At 40.4% G+C, this 15,243-nt stretch overlaps 1 protein-coding gene across 4 annotated transcripts in view; it reads left to right on the top strand.

Moving 5' to 3' along the window:
- The window catches only part of LOC136700171 (palmitoyltransferase ZDHHC14-like), a 57,987-nt gene that overhangs the window by 15,601 nt on the left and 27,143 nt on the right, over positions 1-15,243 (top strand). For all 4 annotated transcript variants that reach the window (XM_066675453.1, XM_066675444.1, XM_066675468.1 and 1 more), the window contains exon 3: positions 3,567-3,727. In XM_066675453.1, coding sequence (XP_066531550.1) covers positions 3,567-3,727 — 161 coding nt within the window. The remainder of the gene's footprint in view (positions 1-3,566; positions 3,728-15,243) is intronic.

Here is a 15,243-nt window from a genome sequence, read left to right as displayed (position 1 = left end):
TGTTTTTGGACTGTGGGAGGAAACCGGAGCACCCGGAGGAAACCCACGCGGACACAGGGAGAACACACCACACTCCTCACAGACAGTCAACCTCCAGGTCCCTGGAGCTGTGTGACTGCGACACTACCTGCTGCGCCACCGTGCCGTCCTGCTAGGGGAACAGCCCAGAGTTAAATCATTAAACACAGTTATCTCTCTGACAGTTATACAACCGCTAACATGTCAACCTTTACTGTTACTCTAAGCAAGACACACAAAACAGTTTTACCAGTGACTGACAGGCTATGAGTGCCGTGGCTCGACTGGGACTCCAACGAATGTCCCATTGTCAGTGCTGACCCCCGCAGATCCTTAACTGAAGGACTACTTGGTCTGTCTGTCTGCTCATTACTTGATGCACTTGGAAAGAGTGGAAAAATTCAAATAACTTCTGCAACAGTTGCCATAGCAACACCACCCCCAAACCCCAGTATACCACATCATCCTCCGAAGGTAGTTTTTATCTCCATGACAACTGAAACACTCTGAAATCCCAGTTTAGTACTGGAACGGCGTTAGCGTGAGAGAGACGATAGCTTGGTGGAACGAATTAAAGCTTTAAGGATTGGAGATGAGAGCATTTTTCTTCTTTGTGGAGCACTTTATGACTTTGTTGTGGGTTAGTGGAATTAGTCTGTATGCTTAGCCAAGTGTTTGGAGGGTTGCCTTTGTATTTGTGCCCATTATTTTCTGTTACGTGGTTTTGATTCCATATGAGAACTGCCTCAGTATTGGAGCGACCACAGCATGGCACTAAAGGTGCTCAGTGCACTACAGATGCATCGATTTGTGTTTGGGGAGGAAGGGTAAATGAAGTCCCAAATTGCCTGTCTCTAATGGCCTCAGAATGATGTTGCTGTCCATCTTCACTAGAGTTAAGCACTCTCTCTCCCCTCCTGCACTTAACGGCTACTGAAGGAAGGGGCATGTCCATTGTACAGATAAAACAACAGAGCAATACCGCCTCACGTTTAGGGGAATTATGTAAAAGAGCACAACCTTTGTTGCTTAATCTCCTTCACCTTCCTACTGTAGTTGAATAAGGCACTGTACAGGAGTTTGTCAGCCTTTACCTCCTCACGCTAAACCTCATTGAAGTGCAGAATTACAGGAAACACTATCCGTATTCAGAACCACAGAGTATAGTACACAAACAGTCACCTGATACATGTAGGCTCTGCACATGCACACTGAGGTCACCTGAGGGTCTCACAGCTGTTCTGCTTCTCTACAAACCCTGCAGTCGCCATCTCTGATTCCGTGTGAAACTGAGTTAGTCCCAAAAATTTTAATGTGAAACGGTAAGCGTAAGTTGTACGTAGATAAACTTGTCTGTACATTTATATTCAGTGTTTGAATTACTACAGAAACTCATTTGTAACTCGAGCTGTTTAGGTTTGTATTTACCTTCATGCAGTTAGCAGTCTCCCAAATGTGGAGTCAGTTCCACGTGAATCTATCCGCAACAGCCAAAATAAGTCTGTATTACCCACCTGTGGTGCAGAAATGGAGCAACATCATCTCTTTTTGTGCTGTTTAACATTTTGCAATCTTGCCACCATCGGAACGCCTCCATGTTTCATTTCTCGACAGTGGCTGAGCCAGCGATGCAGAGAGAATAAGCCTGAGCCATTTCAGACAGAGACCCTTAGGTTAGAGAGCTAACAAATGGTGAGGAAACATTAATCTGAGTTCTGGTTTTGTTTTAATTTTGTATGTGGATTAAAATCAACGATATAGTCTTAAATTGTTTATACTGTGAAAATGCTCAGCTTTATTTGTCTCTCTTTTAATAAAAATGTAGCAGTCACTCTGTATGTTTATAAACTGTCAGCTGCAGTTGACACTGTGTTCAGAGTTTGCTGAATGGACCAGTAGCGGGAGTCCTAAATGAGCTAGAAATAGATCATGTTCCAGTATTTTCTGTGAAGTTACATTTTTGGAGATGCAAGGCTTTTGCTGCAACATTTCTCTCCCTCTTTCTCACTTTCTCTCTCTCTCTCTCTCTCTCTCTCTCTCTCTCTCTCTCCCTCTTTCTTTCTCTTTCTCTCCCTCTCTTTCTCTCGCTTTCTCTTTCTCTTTCTTTCTCTCACTCTCTTTCTCTTTCTTTCTCTCACTCTCTTTCTCGTTCTCTCTCTTCCTCTCTTTCTTTCTCTTTATCTCCCTCTCTCTCTCTCTTTTTCTCTTGCTTTCTCTCTCTCCCTCTCTTTCTTTCTCTTTCTCTCCCTCTCTTTCTTTCTTTCTCTCTTTCTCTCTCTCGCTTTCTCTCTTTCTCTTTCTCTCTTTCTCTTTCTCTCACTCTCTTTCTCTCTCTCTCTCCCTCTCTTTCTTTCTCTTTCTCTCCCTCTCTCCCTCTCTTTCTTTCTTTCTCTCACTCTCTCTTACTCTCTCTCTTTCTCTCTCTTTCTCTTTCTCTCCCTCTCTCTTTCTTTCTCTTTCTCTCCCTCTCTTTCTCTTTCTCTCACTCTCTTTCTCTCTCTCCCTCTTTCTCTCACTCTCTTTCTCTCTCTCTCTCCCTCTCTTTCTTTCTCTCCCTTTCTCCCTCTCTTTCTTTCTTTCTTTCTCTCTCTCTCTCTCTCTCTCTCTCTCTCTCTCTCTCTCTCTCTCTCTCTCATAGTCAGTAAATAATAAAATCTGCTTCCATGGAATTCCAGGTATGGCACTTGTTATGCAGAATGGAAACAACACTGTTTCCACAAAGGATTAACTATTTCCCTGCTGACACATTGCCCACACTGGCATGAGAGATCCATTAAATGTACAATGATTGCCATAAGCTAGTGATGCTCAGTAATGCAAAGAGGAAGCAATGTTGTCATTGCCACGGTCTGTTTGGCATTATTCCTGCTTTGGTTTTACTTTAACATATTACACACACATTATACCTGTTTTTATGCTTATATCAGATATTATAGTGATCTGATGTAATTGATTACACTGGTACATGGATGGTAAATGTCACTGAAGCCACTGGAATATGAACAATAAAAATTACACTAAACTTTACTTATGTTTGAACATATCCTGTGCCATTATGTGTTTCACTAACACCTCTTCTGATGTTCCAAAGTCTGGGCATGAACAGGCTTCTTCATACATGTTATCTTTTCTACTTTTCAGCTCCTGTCCGTCTGTATTATGTGGAATTGGTCTTATTTCGTGCACTGTAAAAACTGGAGTATTGCTTTACTCTGAAAGCTGTTAGGCTTCTAGGATTAATGAGACAGGACAAGGGAACACCCAGCTTCGTCCAGCGTAATGTGATTAGTAGAGTAAGCTGCACTTGGGTGTACAGGAATAACAGGATTGTGGTATAACATTTTACATCAGATAACAGTGTTAAAACAAAAGCAAAAACAGTGCAGTGTGTTCAGAACTTGGATTCTTCACAGTACTGTAAATTAACAGCTGCCAGACATTTTGTGAGAGTCACTAACACTAGAGAAAAAAATGCTGAAATGAAATGCTAATTCATACTCAAACTGATGCAAGTACATTCAGATATTTAATGTATTTTTCCTCCACAGTTGTCCATTCTTGGCGAACACACTGACACCAGCCATCCCCATTATCGGAGGAGTGCTGTTCTTCTTTGTGACGGGGACGTTACTCAGGACCAGCTTCAGTGACCCAGGGGTTCTGCCCAGAGCCACTCCTGAAGAGGCTGCTGACCTGGAGAGGCAGATTGGTCAGTCCTCTCTATTTTCTCCTTGTCACTCTCATTATAGAGCCTGTATTTATGTGTAGTTAACACTGCAAATCCAATTAAGTCTTCCTCAAATCTGATTTTCACCAGACCGCCTACCGGGCCGGCCTAGAAGAGGGATATTCCCTCATTGACTGACTCCTAATGTTGAAACACACATGCGAGTGTAGGAACTTTTTTCATCTTATGCTGTTAGTTCAGCCATTTCACGTAGCGCTTTTCCACCAACAAGGAAACATTTGGAATCATTCGGTGCGTTTCTACGGACATAAACCGTGCCGAGGTTCAGTAACTTAAGAAAGAGCTCAGAGTCCTAAACACAAGGTTATCGCCCAGTGGAGCTGGAAGGGGTCATTTATAACGTTTCGTACAAATAAATAATAGGAAAGAATCAGGAACATGCTTCGTTTGTGTGTTTTTCTGGGGATGTGTTTGGCTCTGTGTTAGTTGCGTTACTCCGCTGTCCGCAAGCTCAGTGGGGCGGCTCCGAAATCCAAGAAATATTGTAAAGGGACGTGGTGGGGAGACATTTTGTGGCGTTAGTGTGTTTATAAAACTCCATATAGCTGTGCACAGCCTCTTTAAACTTCACATGGTCTTGGTCTTCTTTGTTCTTTGTTGGTAGATCTTCTAGTGCTTATTTTTAAATAAAATGAATAACAAAAAAATGGTGTAAAGGACAGTGCATTAAATGATGTTAATTAAAATTACTTTAAATGACTGAAATTCACAATAATACTCTACTGAGTAACAGAATGCCATAATTATATCAGTTTTGAAAATAAGCCCCAGTCCATGGGAATTCTCAGGTCCCTTCCATAAAATTTTCCATAATTCCATGGAAACAGATCCTGTGTGTGTCATGTCCTCAGTACACCTCCACTCATGTCCTGTGTGCCATTGTTCCTGTACTAAATGTATTTCATCTGTCAGAGTTGGTTGTGACAGAGGGATTTGCCATCTCACCACATTCCATTGCACGCACAGCTTTGGCAAAATGTCCGTTTTCCGTCTGAACCGTGTTTGTAAGACTGAGATAACCACGCTGTCAAGATGCTGCGTCCACACCAGCTCCATTGACTTAGATAACGCGAGGTGAGATGAGGTTACTCTTTTGGGTCTTGTGGTGTTAAAGTGCTTACAACCGCCTCACAGAATGACCACTCGGAGGGCTCCTCTGAACTTTAGTCTGTGCTGCTTGTCAGTAAAGTCTTTAAAAATGATGATAGAAAGGAGACTACACAGACTAGGCTAGATAGACTAGATAGGACCCAAAATACTACTCGTACAATTATCTAGCTACGTGCTAACATTAGCATTCTGAGTTCAATATGCTTGGCAATGTATTTGATTTTTGTGTTCTCATGTCTGAGTGGGTTTCCACTTGGTGCCTCGTATTCCCCCTCCAGTTCAAAAACACATGCTGTTGGTGGATTGGCTGTGTAAAACTGCCCATAGGTGTGTGTGTGTGTTTGTGCATAAATTTAACTGTTTGAAACCCTATGGACTAGTTTCCGGTCCTGATTGTGTTTCCTGCCTTTTCCCCAATGATTCCTGGTACACAATACGATATAACTCTGATTTTGAGTTTGTAGCTTCTGTTTTTTCTGGAGCCTTTTGTGTCATTTATGTTATAGATTACTCTTTAGATACATGTAGGGGAAATGTACTGATGTGTTTATGAGCCAAGGAAATAATGTCATGTAGCCATTAGTGATACAGAGGATATTTGACATTACAACAGGACATTATTAGATTAGTTTTGATGTTATAAAATTAGGAATTATCCCATATCTAATTGCCCTTACAGATTACAAGTGCTTTTTTGGTCACAGCACCACAACACTGGACTCCCTAAATAGTTATACAACAGCAGTATACAGGGTTCGTACGAGTTGAAACTGCTTGAAAGTTAATACTATATTTTCCAGGCACCAATACACTGCTGTCTAGAATGTGACCGCGATCTGCCAGTATGTTTTTACTGTGTGACCCGCCTCCCTGAAGACAAAATGCAAAAATGCCTGGAGGTTCCCCCTTTTTAATGAGCGCTAGGTAGAAAATAACAAATACAAATAATGGAAAAGAAAGGACCTGCAGCTTTTAACAATGGGAGAGTCTGAAAATCTACTCATAAACACATTTTGAAATTTAAATTTCTTCTTAATTTCTTATCCTTCGGCAATAAACAAATACAGTTCTGGTTGAAGTGAGGTATTTGTTTGGAGTGTGTATGTATTTGAATACATATGCAATTTACTGTAGCTGTAAGGTGCTGGAAAAGCTTGAAAATGGACCCTTTAAAATGCTTGAATTTGAAAAACTGAATGAGCCCCAAGTATAGAATAACTCTTCCTTTAGCATAAACCAATATTGAAGAATACTGATTAAAGAATGTTTTATGTGTATAGTCAGAGTAATGACAGAACAGACAGGGAAGTTGTAAAGTACAGTTGAACTACAAATATTTGCATAGTAAATTATAAAATGTGAATTTAACGTGTAAAGTGTTAATTTTGGCAGCCAGTTTTGATGTAGATTGTCTTTGGTTTTGGCTAAAATATGTGTTAGTTTTATTTAGTTATAACTGAAAAAACCGATGTCTTCTTTTAGCTGTGTGTAAAATGATTTCAGACTGTGCTTCCTGAGTCATCTTAGCAGCAGATCTATAGCAGGGGGGGCTTGGTGGTTAGCACGTTCGCCTCCCAGCGCTGGAATCTTGGGTTCAAGTCCCATCTGGGTGGAGTTTCCATGTTCTCTCCGTGTCTGCGTGGGTTTCCTCCGGGGTCTCCGGTTCCCTCCCACAGTCCAAAAACATGGAGGGTAGGTGAATTGGCTTCTGTCTAATAACTGTCCTGCTGTGTGAGTGAATGTGTGTGCGCCCAGATATGGATTGGCACTCTGTCCTGGGTGAAACACTAGTGCCCGATGCAGTCCTCCAGGTGGACGGTCGTTCCTGGTCGAGAGTACGCTGTGCACGTTTGGCTGCCGCTGCCAGTGTGTGTGTGGATTGAGCGTTCTGAGCAGTGTGGATTGTAAAGCGTCCTTGGGTATCTAGAAAGGCGCTATATAAGTCTAACGATAGAACACTGCAATAAACAGTATTAATAATTATTTAATTATCATGATTCTAGATTTCTAACTTCTAACCATTGCATTAACTGGTCGTTTTGAGGCTGCTCTATGTCTTGATTTGGCATTGCCTTGTTTAAATTGGCTCGCTCTAGCTATTCATTTGAAATGCTCTCAAACTTGTGAAGATACTTTTGTTTTGCGTCTAGGTTTACTGCCATTGTTTCCATTTTAGAAAATGAAGACTGACACTCAGCTGTTCAGCAGCAGTTGTGATGCCACTGTTGGGGGAAAAAATATACACGAAAGACACGAAAGACCTGGCAATAAAAATGGAAAACGCATACATCGCGGTTGTAACAATTGCTGCCATTTGCTATGATTATTAGTTGATGAAAAGTGCAAAATAGGCCATCAATTGCTGTTTTTCTTCGTAGTTTCCTTTAGCAAAATTAAAACTGCAATGTTGTGTTACTGTAAAATCAACCATCACAAAATATTAGTCACTAATAGAGTCATATAACACACGTCTAGCTTTCTCTGATCTTAGCTGAAGTCCATGGTCAGATATCAAGTCGGAAAGACGGCTGACGGCCAAACGCAGTGTCCTCAAATGGCGTGTAGCACTCATTCAGTAAAATTAGTTTTTTTTACTTCTATGCAACAGAGAAAGCCCAGACAGTGGCATTGAACAGGACTGACCTACATTGCAGAGTCCCCACTGTCGGTTCTTAGCATGGAGCCAGAAAGCCTGCTGTTTGTGGCCTGAAAAATGTGTTTAGCTCTTCTTTCTCAGCACATTGGCTCCATAGCAAAAACAATGTGACTGGATGTTTCGAGCCACTGTTGTAGACTATAAGGTATCTGAAGTATCTGCTGATACAGAATTGTGCCAGAAATATGTTGTAATTGCTCTGGAGTATTAGACATGTCAATGTAAAATGCTTTGTAATCTGTTTTAGATTGAATTAATTTGCAGGATTATTGTATTGTAATTCTGTTGTTGGAACAGATCCCAGATTTAATCAGTGAAACAGAGCAGGGTGAAAACTTGTGATATTCTGGATGGTTTTACGCACATACACACAAATGCAGTGCAGTCTTAGGCACTGTTAGAAGTAGTGATGGGAATTTCGGCTCTTTTTGGGGAGCCGGCTCTTTTGGCTCCTAAATGGCTCTTTGTTTTAACACCAATTTCCACTGGTACAGAACAATATTACCTACATTTTACATGACTATATGGACAAAATATTAAAAATATTAAATAGTGTTCCAATGGCCAATTGTTTTTATGGCTGTCTTGTAATAACTCACTGATTGCACTCACACATTCAATTGTATAAATAACTGGATTTTTATTTAAACACCTTAATAAAAAATCACTTGTAAACTCTGAAATATAGCCAATGGAACCCAAATAATCATCCATTTCTGGGTAATAAAATACAAATACTCTGCGAAGTGCAAAACAGCAGCATTCAACGGTAGTGATTAAAACAACCACAACTGTCAACAAACATTTAACTGATTTAACATATCCTTCAACTGTTTTTTGGAAGGCAGATTGGCATTCAGGAAAACCAAGTGTCTCAGCTCGGAGGGTTGGAGGGTTGGAGCTTGCTTGTTGTTCTCTGATTGGTTGAATGACAAGCCTTATAAAAAAATGTCTCGGTCTTAGACGGGAACCGGCTCTCATCGTTCACTTACAAGAGCCGGCTCTTTGAACCGGTTCGTTCGCGACCGACACATTACTAGTTAGAAGCGCATTGTTTAAATCTAGTGTTCTTGGTGTGGTTTTGCTGGTGAGAAACGCTACATTTTTAGAATAAATAAATAGGTTTGGTTCCAAATTTCTTCGTTATGCTCCAGCATGGAGTTGGGCTTCCTACAGGAGTTGGTTAGAAATGGTTCATACATTCATCTGTAACCATTTCGTCCAGTTCAGGGTCGAGGCGTGTCTGGAGTCGTGTAGCAGTGACCCTAAGAACACTAATATGTGTGCTTTTCTGAGCAGTTTGCCCTTTGAATCTCATTTGGCTAAAACATTTGCGCAGTGCTGATTGTCTTAAATGTATAATTGTCTAAATTTTCCTCAGAAGTATAGAAGAGCGTAGCGAATCCCATAAAAAACCTGTTCTGAAATATCTTACACACACTCTGTGTATAATAATGTGATGTTGTTAGCTTTGTATTTGGGGTACTGTAGTGTTTGAGGAGTTTGAGCGTTAATTAGGTTAAATCTATTTATCGTTTCATAGATATGTGGCTTTTAAAGAAGGAATAATGATTCTGGTACAGGCTGGTAGTGAAAGTTTCTATATTAGTATTGTGCCAACTGGTGGTTGCATAGGGTCATGGTTCTTATACCAAACGCAGCATTTCAGGCAGTTTTCCCCACTCATATTCTACAGGAAGTTGACCGGATAGGTGATAATATTAACAGGATGTGGTGTGTAGTGTCAACATGCAGTTGGTTTTGGTCACAGTCAGGAAACAGGAGTTTGGATAAAAGGTTTTTGTTAATGGCTGGTTTTAAATTATTATTTTAATTATTCTTCAATGCACATTTAGCACGACAGTCTGCTGTTACTGTTCACCAAGTGTAATCCCAGTAAAAATGCCACGGTTAAACATTAGTCTGTTGTTTCTTTTTGTTTAGTTTTTTTAAGAGCGTCTGCAGAATGTCACAAATGGAAATTGAAATGTAAATCTCTGTTGCCGGTGGCCTGCAGACAGAATCAGGTCTCCGTGCTCAGCTCTTTTAGTTTACAGTTGTGATCTGTATGTGATGCACACCAGAGCCTTAGAATAACAAAGTACAAACAGCCCTGCTTCTCCATGAGCGTGAAGACACTGCTGTCATTGTGCATTCCACACTAAGGCTTATTGCCGTTTTGTTACCCCGTATTGTTTGCATCGTAATATGACCTGGTGTAATTGACAGAAACTAACATTATTTACATTTGTTGGATCACGTGACTGGCTTCTTTCCCGCAACACCCACAGAAACCCCTGTGAAGGTTAGTCACAGCTTACAGCACACAGCAAATAATCTTTTGGTTGTTTCAAGGGGTCATTTGCATATTGCAGCGTCGATTCGATCAGAATCAAGTAGGCCAATATTATGATAATGTGCAGCCTTAAAGCTAATACAGGTGACTAATTACACAAAAAGACATAAGCTGTTTTTATAAAGTTGATTTATTATAGATGCTATTAGAAGAATGAGTAATGCCAGTGTTGCTTACAGTGAGTCTGTTCTGAATACTTATTGGTGAATATGAATTAAATTACCTCATGCAAACTGGTGTCTATTAGTTTCTGTACATTTTTGGAGACATTGGAGAGATTTATTTGATCTCTCCAAAAATTGGAGCAGCCTGGTGGCCAATCTTCATTAACTGCACATTGCACCAGTAAGACCATGTGCATCCGATGGTTCAAACATTGTGTCCTGAAGGCGGTGCCGTGTATCAGGACGACAACGCACCAATACACACAGCGAGACTGGTGAAAGACTGGTTTGATGAACATGAAAGTGAAGTTGAACATCTCCCATGGCCTGCACAGTCACCAGATCTAAATATTATTGAGCCACTTTGGGGTGTTTTGGAGGAGCGAGTCAGGAAACGTTTTCCTCCACCAGCATCACGTAGAGACCTGGCCACTATCCTGCAAGAAGAATGGCTTCAAATCCCTCTGACCACTGTGCAGGACTTGTGTATGTCATTCCCAAGACCAACTGACGCTGCATCGGCCGCAAAAGGAGGCCCTACACCGTACTAATAAATGATTGTGGTCTAAACCCAGGTGTTTCACTTTCATTGTCCAACCCCTGTATGTGCTGTAAGGAATGTGGAGTAAATGGTATCCTTGAAAGCACAAACACACAGGGAAAATGTTCTGATATAATGTCAGTCTTGCTGTGCATGATATTTTGAGAAAAGGTTCAGTTTGTTGTTCCTCAGTTACTATAGAGTTTTCTTTTCAGAAAGTAGTTTTTATGAAGAATCCCTCACTTGTTCTATGACGTTATCTTCACTCTAGGCTGAAAGCATGGCGTTAGTTTGACAGATGTTGGAAAAGTGAAAAAGAGAGATGTGGAGTTAGAGGGAAGTGAATAGAGCCGTGACAGTACTTGTATAGCAAGTAAAATGCAGCAGACCGAAGAAGACAAAAGGAAGTGCTGCCTTCTCTTTGTCTGATTCAGTGACTGTGTGTGTGTGTGTGTGTGTGTGTGTGTGTGTGTGTGTGTGTGTGTGTGTGTGTGTGTGTGTGTGTGTGTGTGTGTGTGTGTATATCTGAGAGTGTGGGTATTTCCTCTGTGGCTGCTGTTTGCCTGTGGCTGCTCATCAGTCTCATTAGCCTGGTTTATAGCCTGCTACACTGGGGACTGACCACAGCACAGTGTTGTCCTGCTGTTTGTTCTTACTACCCCAGGCCCAGGAGTGTGGACCAGTGCATTGGACGTTCATGGCTCTTTTCAGTTCTACGATGTAGTAAATAATTCAGCACTGTAATTATCACTTTCAGTTCTTTATTTAGATACTGACACTGCATTGATGTATTCAAATTTCACATGTTAATATGACTCAGATGGAGAATATGGGAGTTTGGGGACACTGCCAGTAGGCAAAAATTTGCTGTAAATATCTGCCTATAAAATGTATACATTTGGACTACACCATCCTGAGTGAAGAAATATACCTATTGCTATAGAGTTATAGATCAAATTTATTTCTGTAGAGCTTTTTTTTTAAAACTGATGATGTCACAAAGCAGGACAAATGTTTGACGTAAAAATGTAAAGAATGTAAAAACCCCCATGAGAGAAAGCCAGGGGCAACAGTGACCTATCCTCCTCTGGTCAATCGACTGGTAATAATAGTTAGGAGTCCAAGAACACTTCAATGTAGGGTGAGCAGCTCCAAGGCAAGTGGCGGGGGCTGGAGTGTGGGCAGCAGGAGCTCGACAGTCATCCATCAGTGTCCGGGTGGTCGTTTACTCGGAAAAAGGTAGAGGGATGGAATTAGTGTTGATCTGTTTGGGTGAATGTAAAGCAGAAAATGTGAACGTTTCCAGAGTGTGGCAGATCTGACTGTGACAGCTTTAACAAAACGGAGAGAACCAGACGGGGGGAACAGACACGGGAGCATCCCTAAAACACTGGCATCCCTCCCCTACACCGTCGACAAACCTGAGTGATCGCGTGAACCAGCGGGATGACAGCAGCAGCGTCTCAGTTTACAATAATTCCCTGTGTCCATGGACCCCCCGTATCTGCCGCCTTTATCTATGGGGGAGCATTAACTACCGAAAGCTAAACTAAACAAATGAGTTTTTAACCTAGATTTGAAGATTGCGATTCTGTCTGTGCCCCGAACATTTTCTGGAAGATCGTTCCAGAGTTTGGGAACTTTATTAGAAAAAGTTCTTCCCCCAGCTGAGGCCTTCTGAATTCTGGGAACTATTATAAAGCCAGTACTCTGTGATCTGAGTAATCGTGAAAGCTCATAATAGGAAATAATATCTTGAAGGTATTCAGGAGTGAGCCCATGTAGTGCTTTATACGTTAATAACGTTAATAATAATTTGTAATCGATACGGAATTTAACAGGCAGCCAATGATGTGATGATAGAACTGGACTGATATGTTCAAATTTTCTTTTAGTGAGGACCCTGGCTGCAGCATTTTGAGCTAGTTGAAGTTTACTTAAATTTTTGATGGTGTATCCTGACAGTAGTAATAAAGACATATACGGATCTTTCTGCGTCATGCAGGGATAAGGCATACCTTTCTTTGGGGATGTTGCGAAGGTTTAAAAAAACAAGCTGCCCTAATGATACTGCCTATGTGTTAGAATGACAAATCCAGGTCAATTGTGATAGCAAGATTGCAGCATCTCCTACACAATTTAAGCAAAATTTAAAATATCAAACAGCAAATAATAGCAAATGATATGCCAGTGAATTTGATCTTAAATATATCCAGGTACAAACATAGGAATACAAGCAGAATGCTTTAATTCATACAGTGTGCGGTTCATAAACACTGACTTTTATAAATCAATTGTGTGCTAATGATTATTAATAATAATAATTCAGGTTGCATTTCAGACATTTTATAAACAAAGCCCTTGGTTTGTAAGTAATGGCAAATGATATTCCATAGCTCTCTAATGTACCTTGTTCTGTTTGAACCCAAATTAAATTTTAAAAAAATTATTTGCAGATTTTGTTCCAGATAAGTTCTTAGTTCATTGTGATCATCAATGAAATCGAATCAAATTTATTTGTATAGCGCCTTTTACAACTGACGTTGTCACAAAGCAGCTTCACAGTTTCAGAACGGAACGTTTAAATCAAAGCCCAATGCGGGGAAGCCGAAGGCAACAGTGGCAAGGAAAAACTCCCTCGAGGCTGGAGGAAGAAACCTTCGAAGGAGCCAAGACTCACAAAGGGGACCCATCCTCCTCTGATCAAACTATAGATTGAATTTTAAATGATCACCAATGAAATGTCATTATGCTACATAATAATAATAAGGTGAGCAGCTGGTCTGGTCTGGTCTGGGCCGCAAGAGAATCCAGCAAACAATCTTCCATCAGTGGGCCACCATTTTCTCAGAAAACAGAAAAGGGAAGCAGTTAGTTTAGTTGAGTGCAGCAGAGAATAAGAGCATGTGAATATTTTCATTAGTGTAGTATCATGATCATATTTACATATTCTGTAATATTGACGTAATTCGTTTAGTGACATTAAGTGTTGAGATTCTATACTGTCCCCTGTAAGCAGTTGGTTTGAGGTTAATGCTGGCATCAGAAAAATGATATAATAGCCGTTTAGTTTAAATCGTGTAATTTGTAGTAGTAATGATCGTGTTGTGAATGATTGTCTCTGATTTTTCAGTATCCCATGGCCCGTTAAACTGCACTGTTCTCCCTCTGTTTAATCTTGTGCTGTTTTGATCTTACCTCAGTTGATATTAAGCCTTGTGTGAAGGTGAAGGTATGTATGAGTTGCACGTGCACAGCGATCCTCACTGCCCTTCCACTGCTGGACATTAATTAGCTGCCCTTAACCTCCTGCTGAGCCAAAAGAAAAGAGCTGTGGCTGACATTGAAAAGTCCTAGTCTACTTGGTTTTGTATATCTACAGAAGCATCAAGATCTGTTTGACTGTAATTGTACTTCTAATTCACGGAACACTTAATTCATTAATCATCCTCTTCCTCTTCCACTCTGTCCACGATAACGGGGCAAGAAGGTACAGAAGGATTTAGCTTTACTCGAGTCATTTGTTCATTGTTAGTTTGAATCACTTTCTTCCATTCCAAGGTTTCCTACAAAAGCAAGATGAGTGACCAGTTCAAATTTGTCTTAATATTTGACTTTATTGTTTAACTGTAAAATGTCTTGTGCAAGAAAGGGTTAAAATGGATCCAGTGACTTATTTCATAATGTTTGTAAGTGCCCATTAGAGCTTAAAAAGTTCAGAAGTGGGAATTTTGGTGTTAAGAAGTAATTTATTTAATGTGAATTTAAACTTAAATTTATCTGGGTAGGTGATAAGTTCTCAATTATAGTTAGGAATGTTTTAGTTAGCAATGTATAGTTACGAATGTTTAGCGGTGTGGTTTAGTTGAAGACAGTTGTGGGGACCAAGGTTCCAAGAATCAGGAACGGAACCGGTTCAAGAACCGGAGTTCATTTGGTGGAAAAGCGCTATGGTTGACAGCAACAAATCAATGTTCCGATTGGTTAAACAAACCTCACGATGTGATTGGTCCAGCTAAAACTTTCCTATTGGTCCATCAATTGGCCGTCAAAACTGCAAAAAGAGATTCACACACGCAGCAGAGAAGGCGAATGTGTGGATTTTTTCCACCTCATTCAAAAACTCCCACTGTCTCATTTGAAACTTTAAAAAGGTCTGCTCTTGCACATTTATGCCATTTGAGAAGGTACTGATTCACACTTTCACACCACTTAATTTACAAATGCAAATCTCTTTTACACATTTGTGATTTTAAATTATTATTATTGTTGTTGTTTTAAATTTGTGCAGTCCAATACATTTGTGGATTTTAGTTTTACGTGTCTGTAGTTGCTCAAACGCAGTTACAAGGTCTGTTACATTTTTGAGTATTGTTTTACAAACGCAAAATCTTTTTGACCCTTTTTTGACTCCATATCAGTGTCAGGATTCTGCCAGTTGCATTCAGATTAGCTACCGGTACATCCGGATATAAGCATTTTCCTTTATCGTTCTGTACCGGCTCTGTTACTGGTCCAACATGAAAGACTCCCTCCAAATGTTATGCCAAAATAAGACTTGTGATTGGTCCTTTTGTGTGTCAGTCAAATTTCTTTTCCTGCTGTAGTAAGTGGTTCCAGACTGTCCCTAGAGACTCTGGCAACATGAGA

This window comes from Hoplias malabaricus, chromosome 1 (genome assembly GCF_029633855.1).
Source record: "Hoplias malabaricus isolate fHopMal1 chromosome 1, fHopMal1.hap1, whole genome shotgun sequence".
In the NCBI taxonomy this organism is placed as follows: domain Eukaryota; kingdom Metazoa; phylum Chordata; class Actinopteri; order Characiformes; family Erythrinidae; genus Hoplias; species Hoplias malabaricus.
The sequence above is the reverse complement of the archived record's forward strand: the minus strand, read 5'-3'. Positions and strand labels throughout refer to the sequence as shown.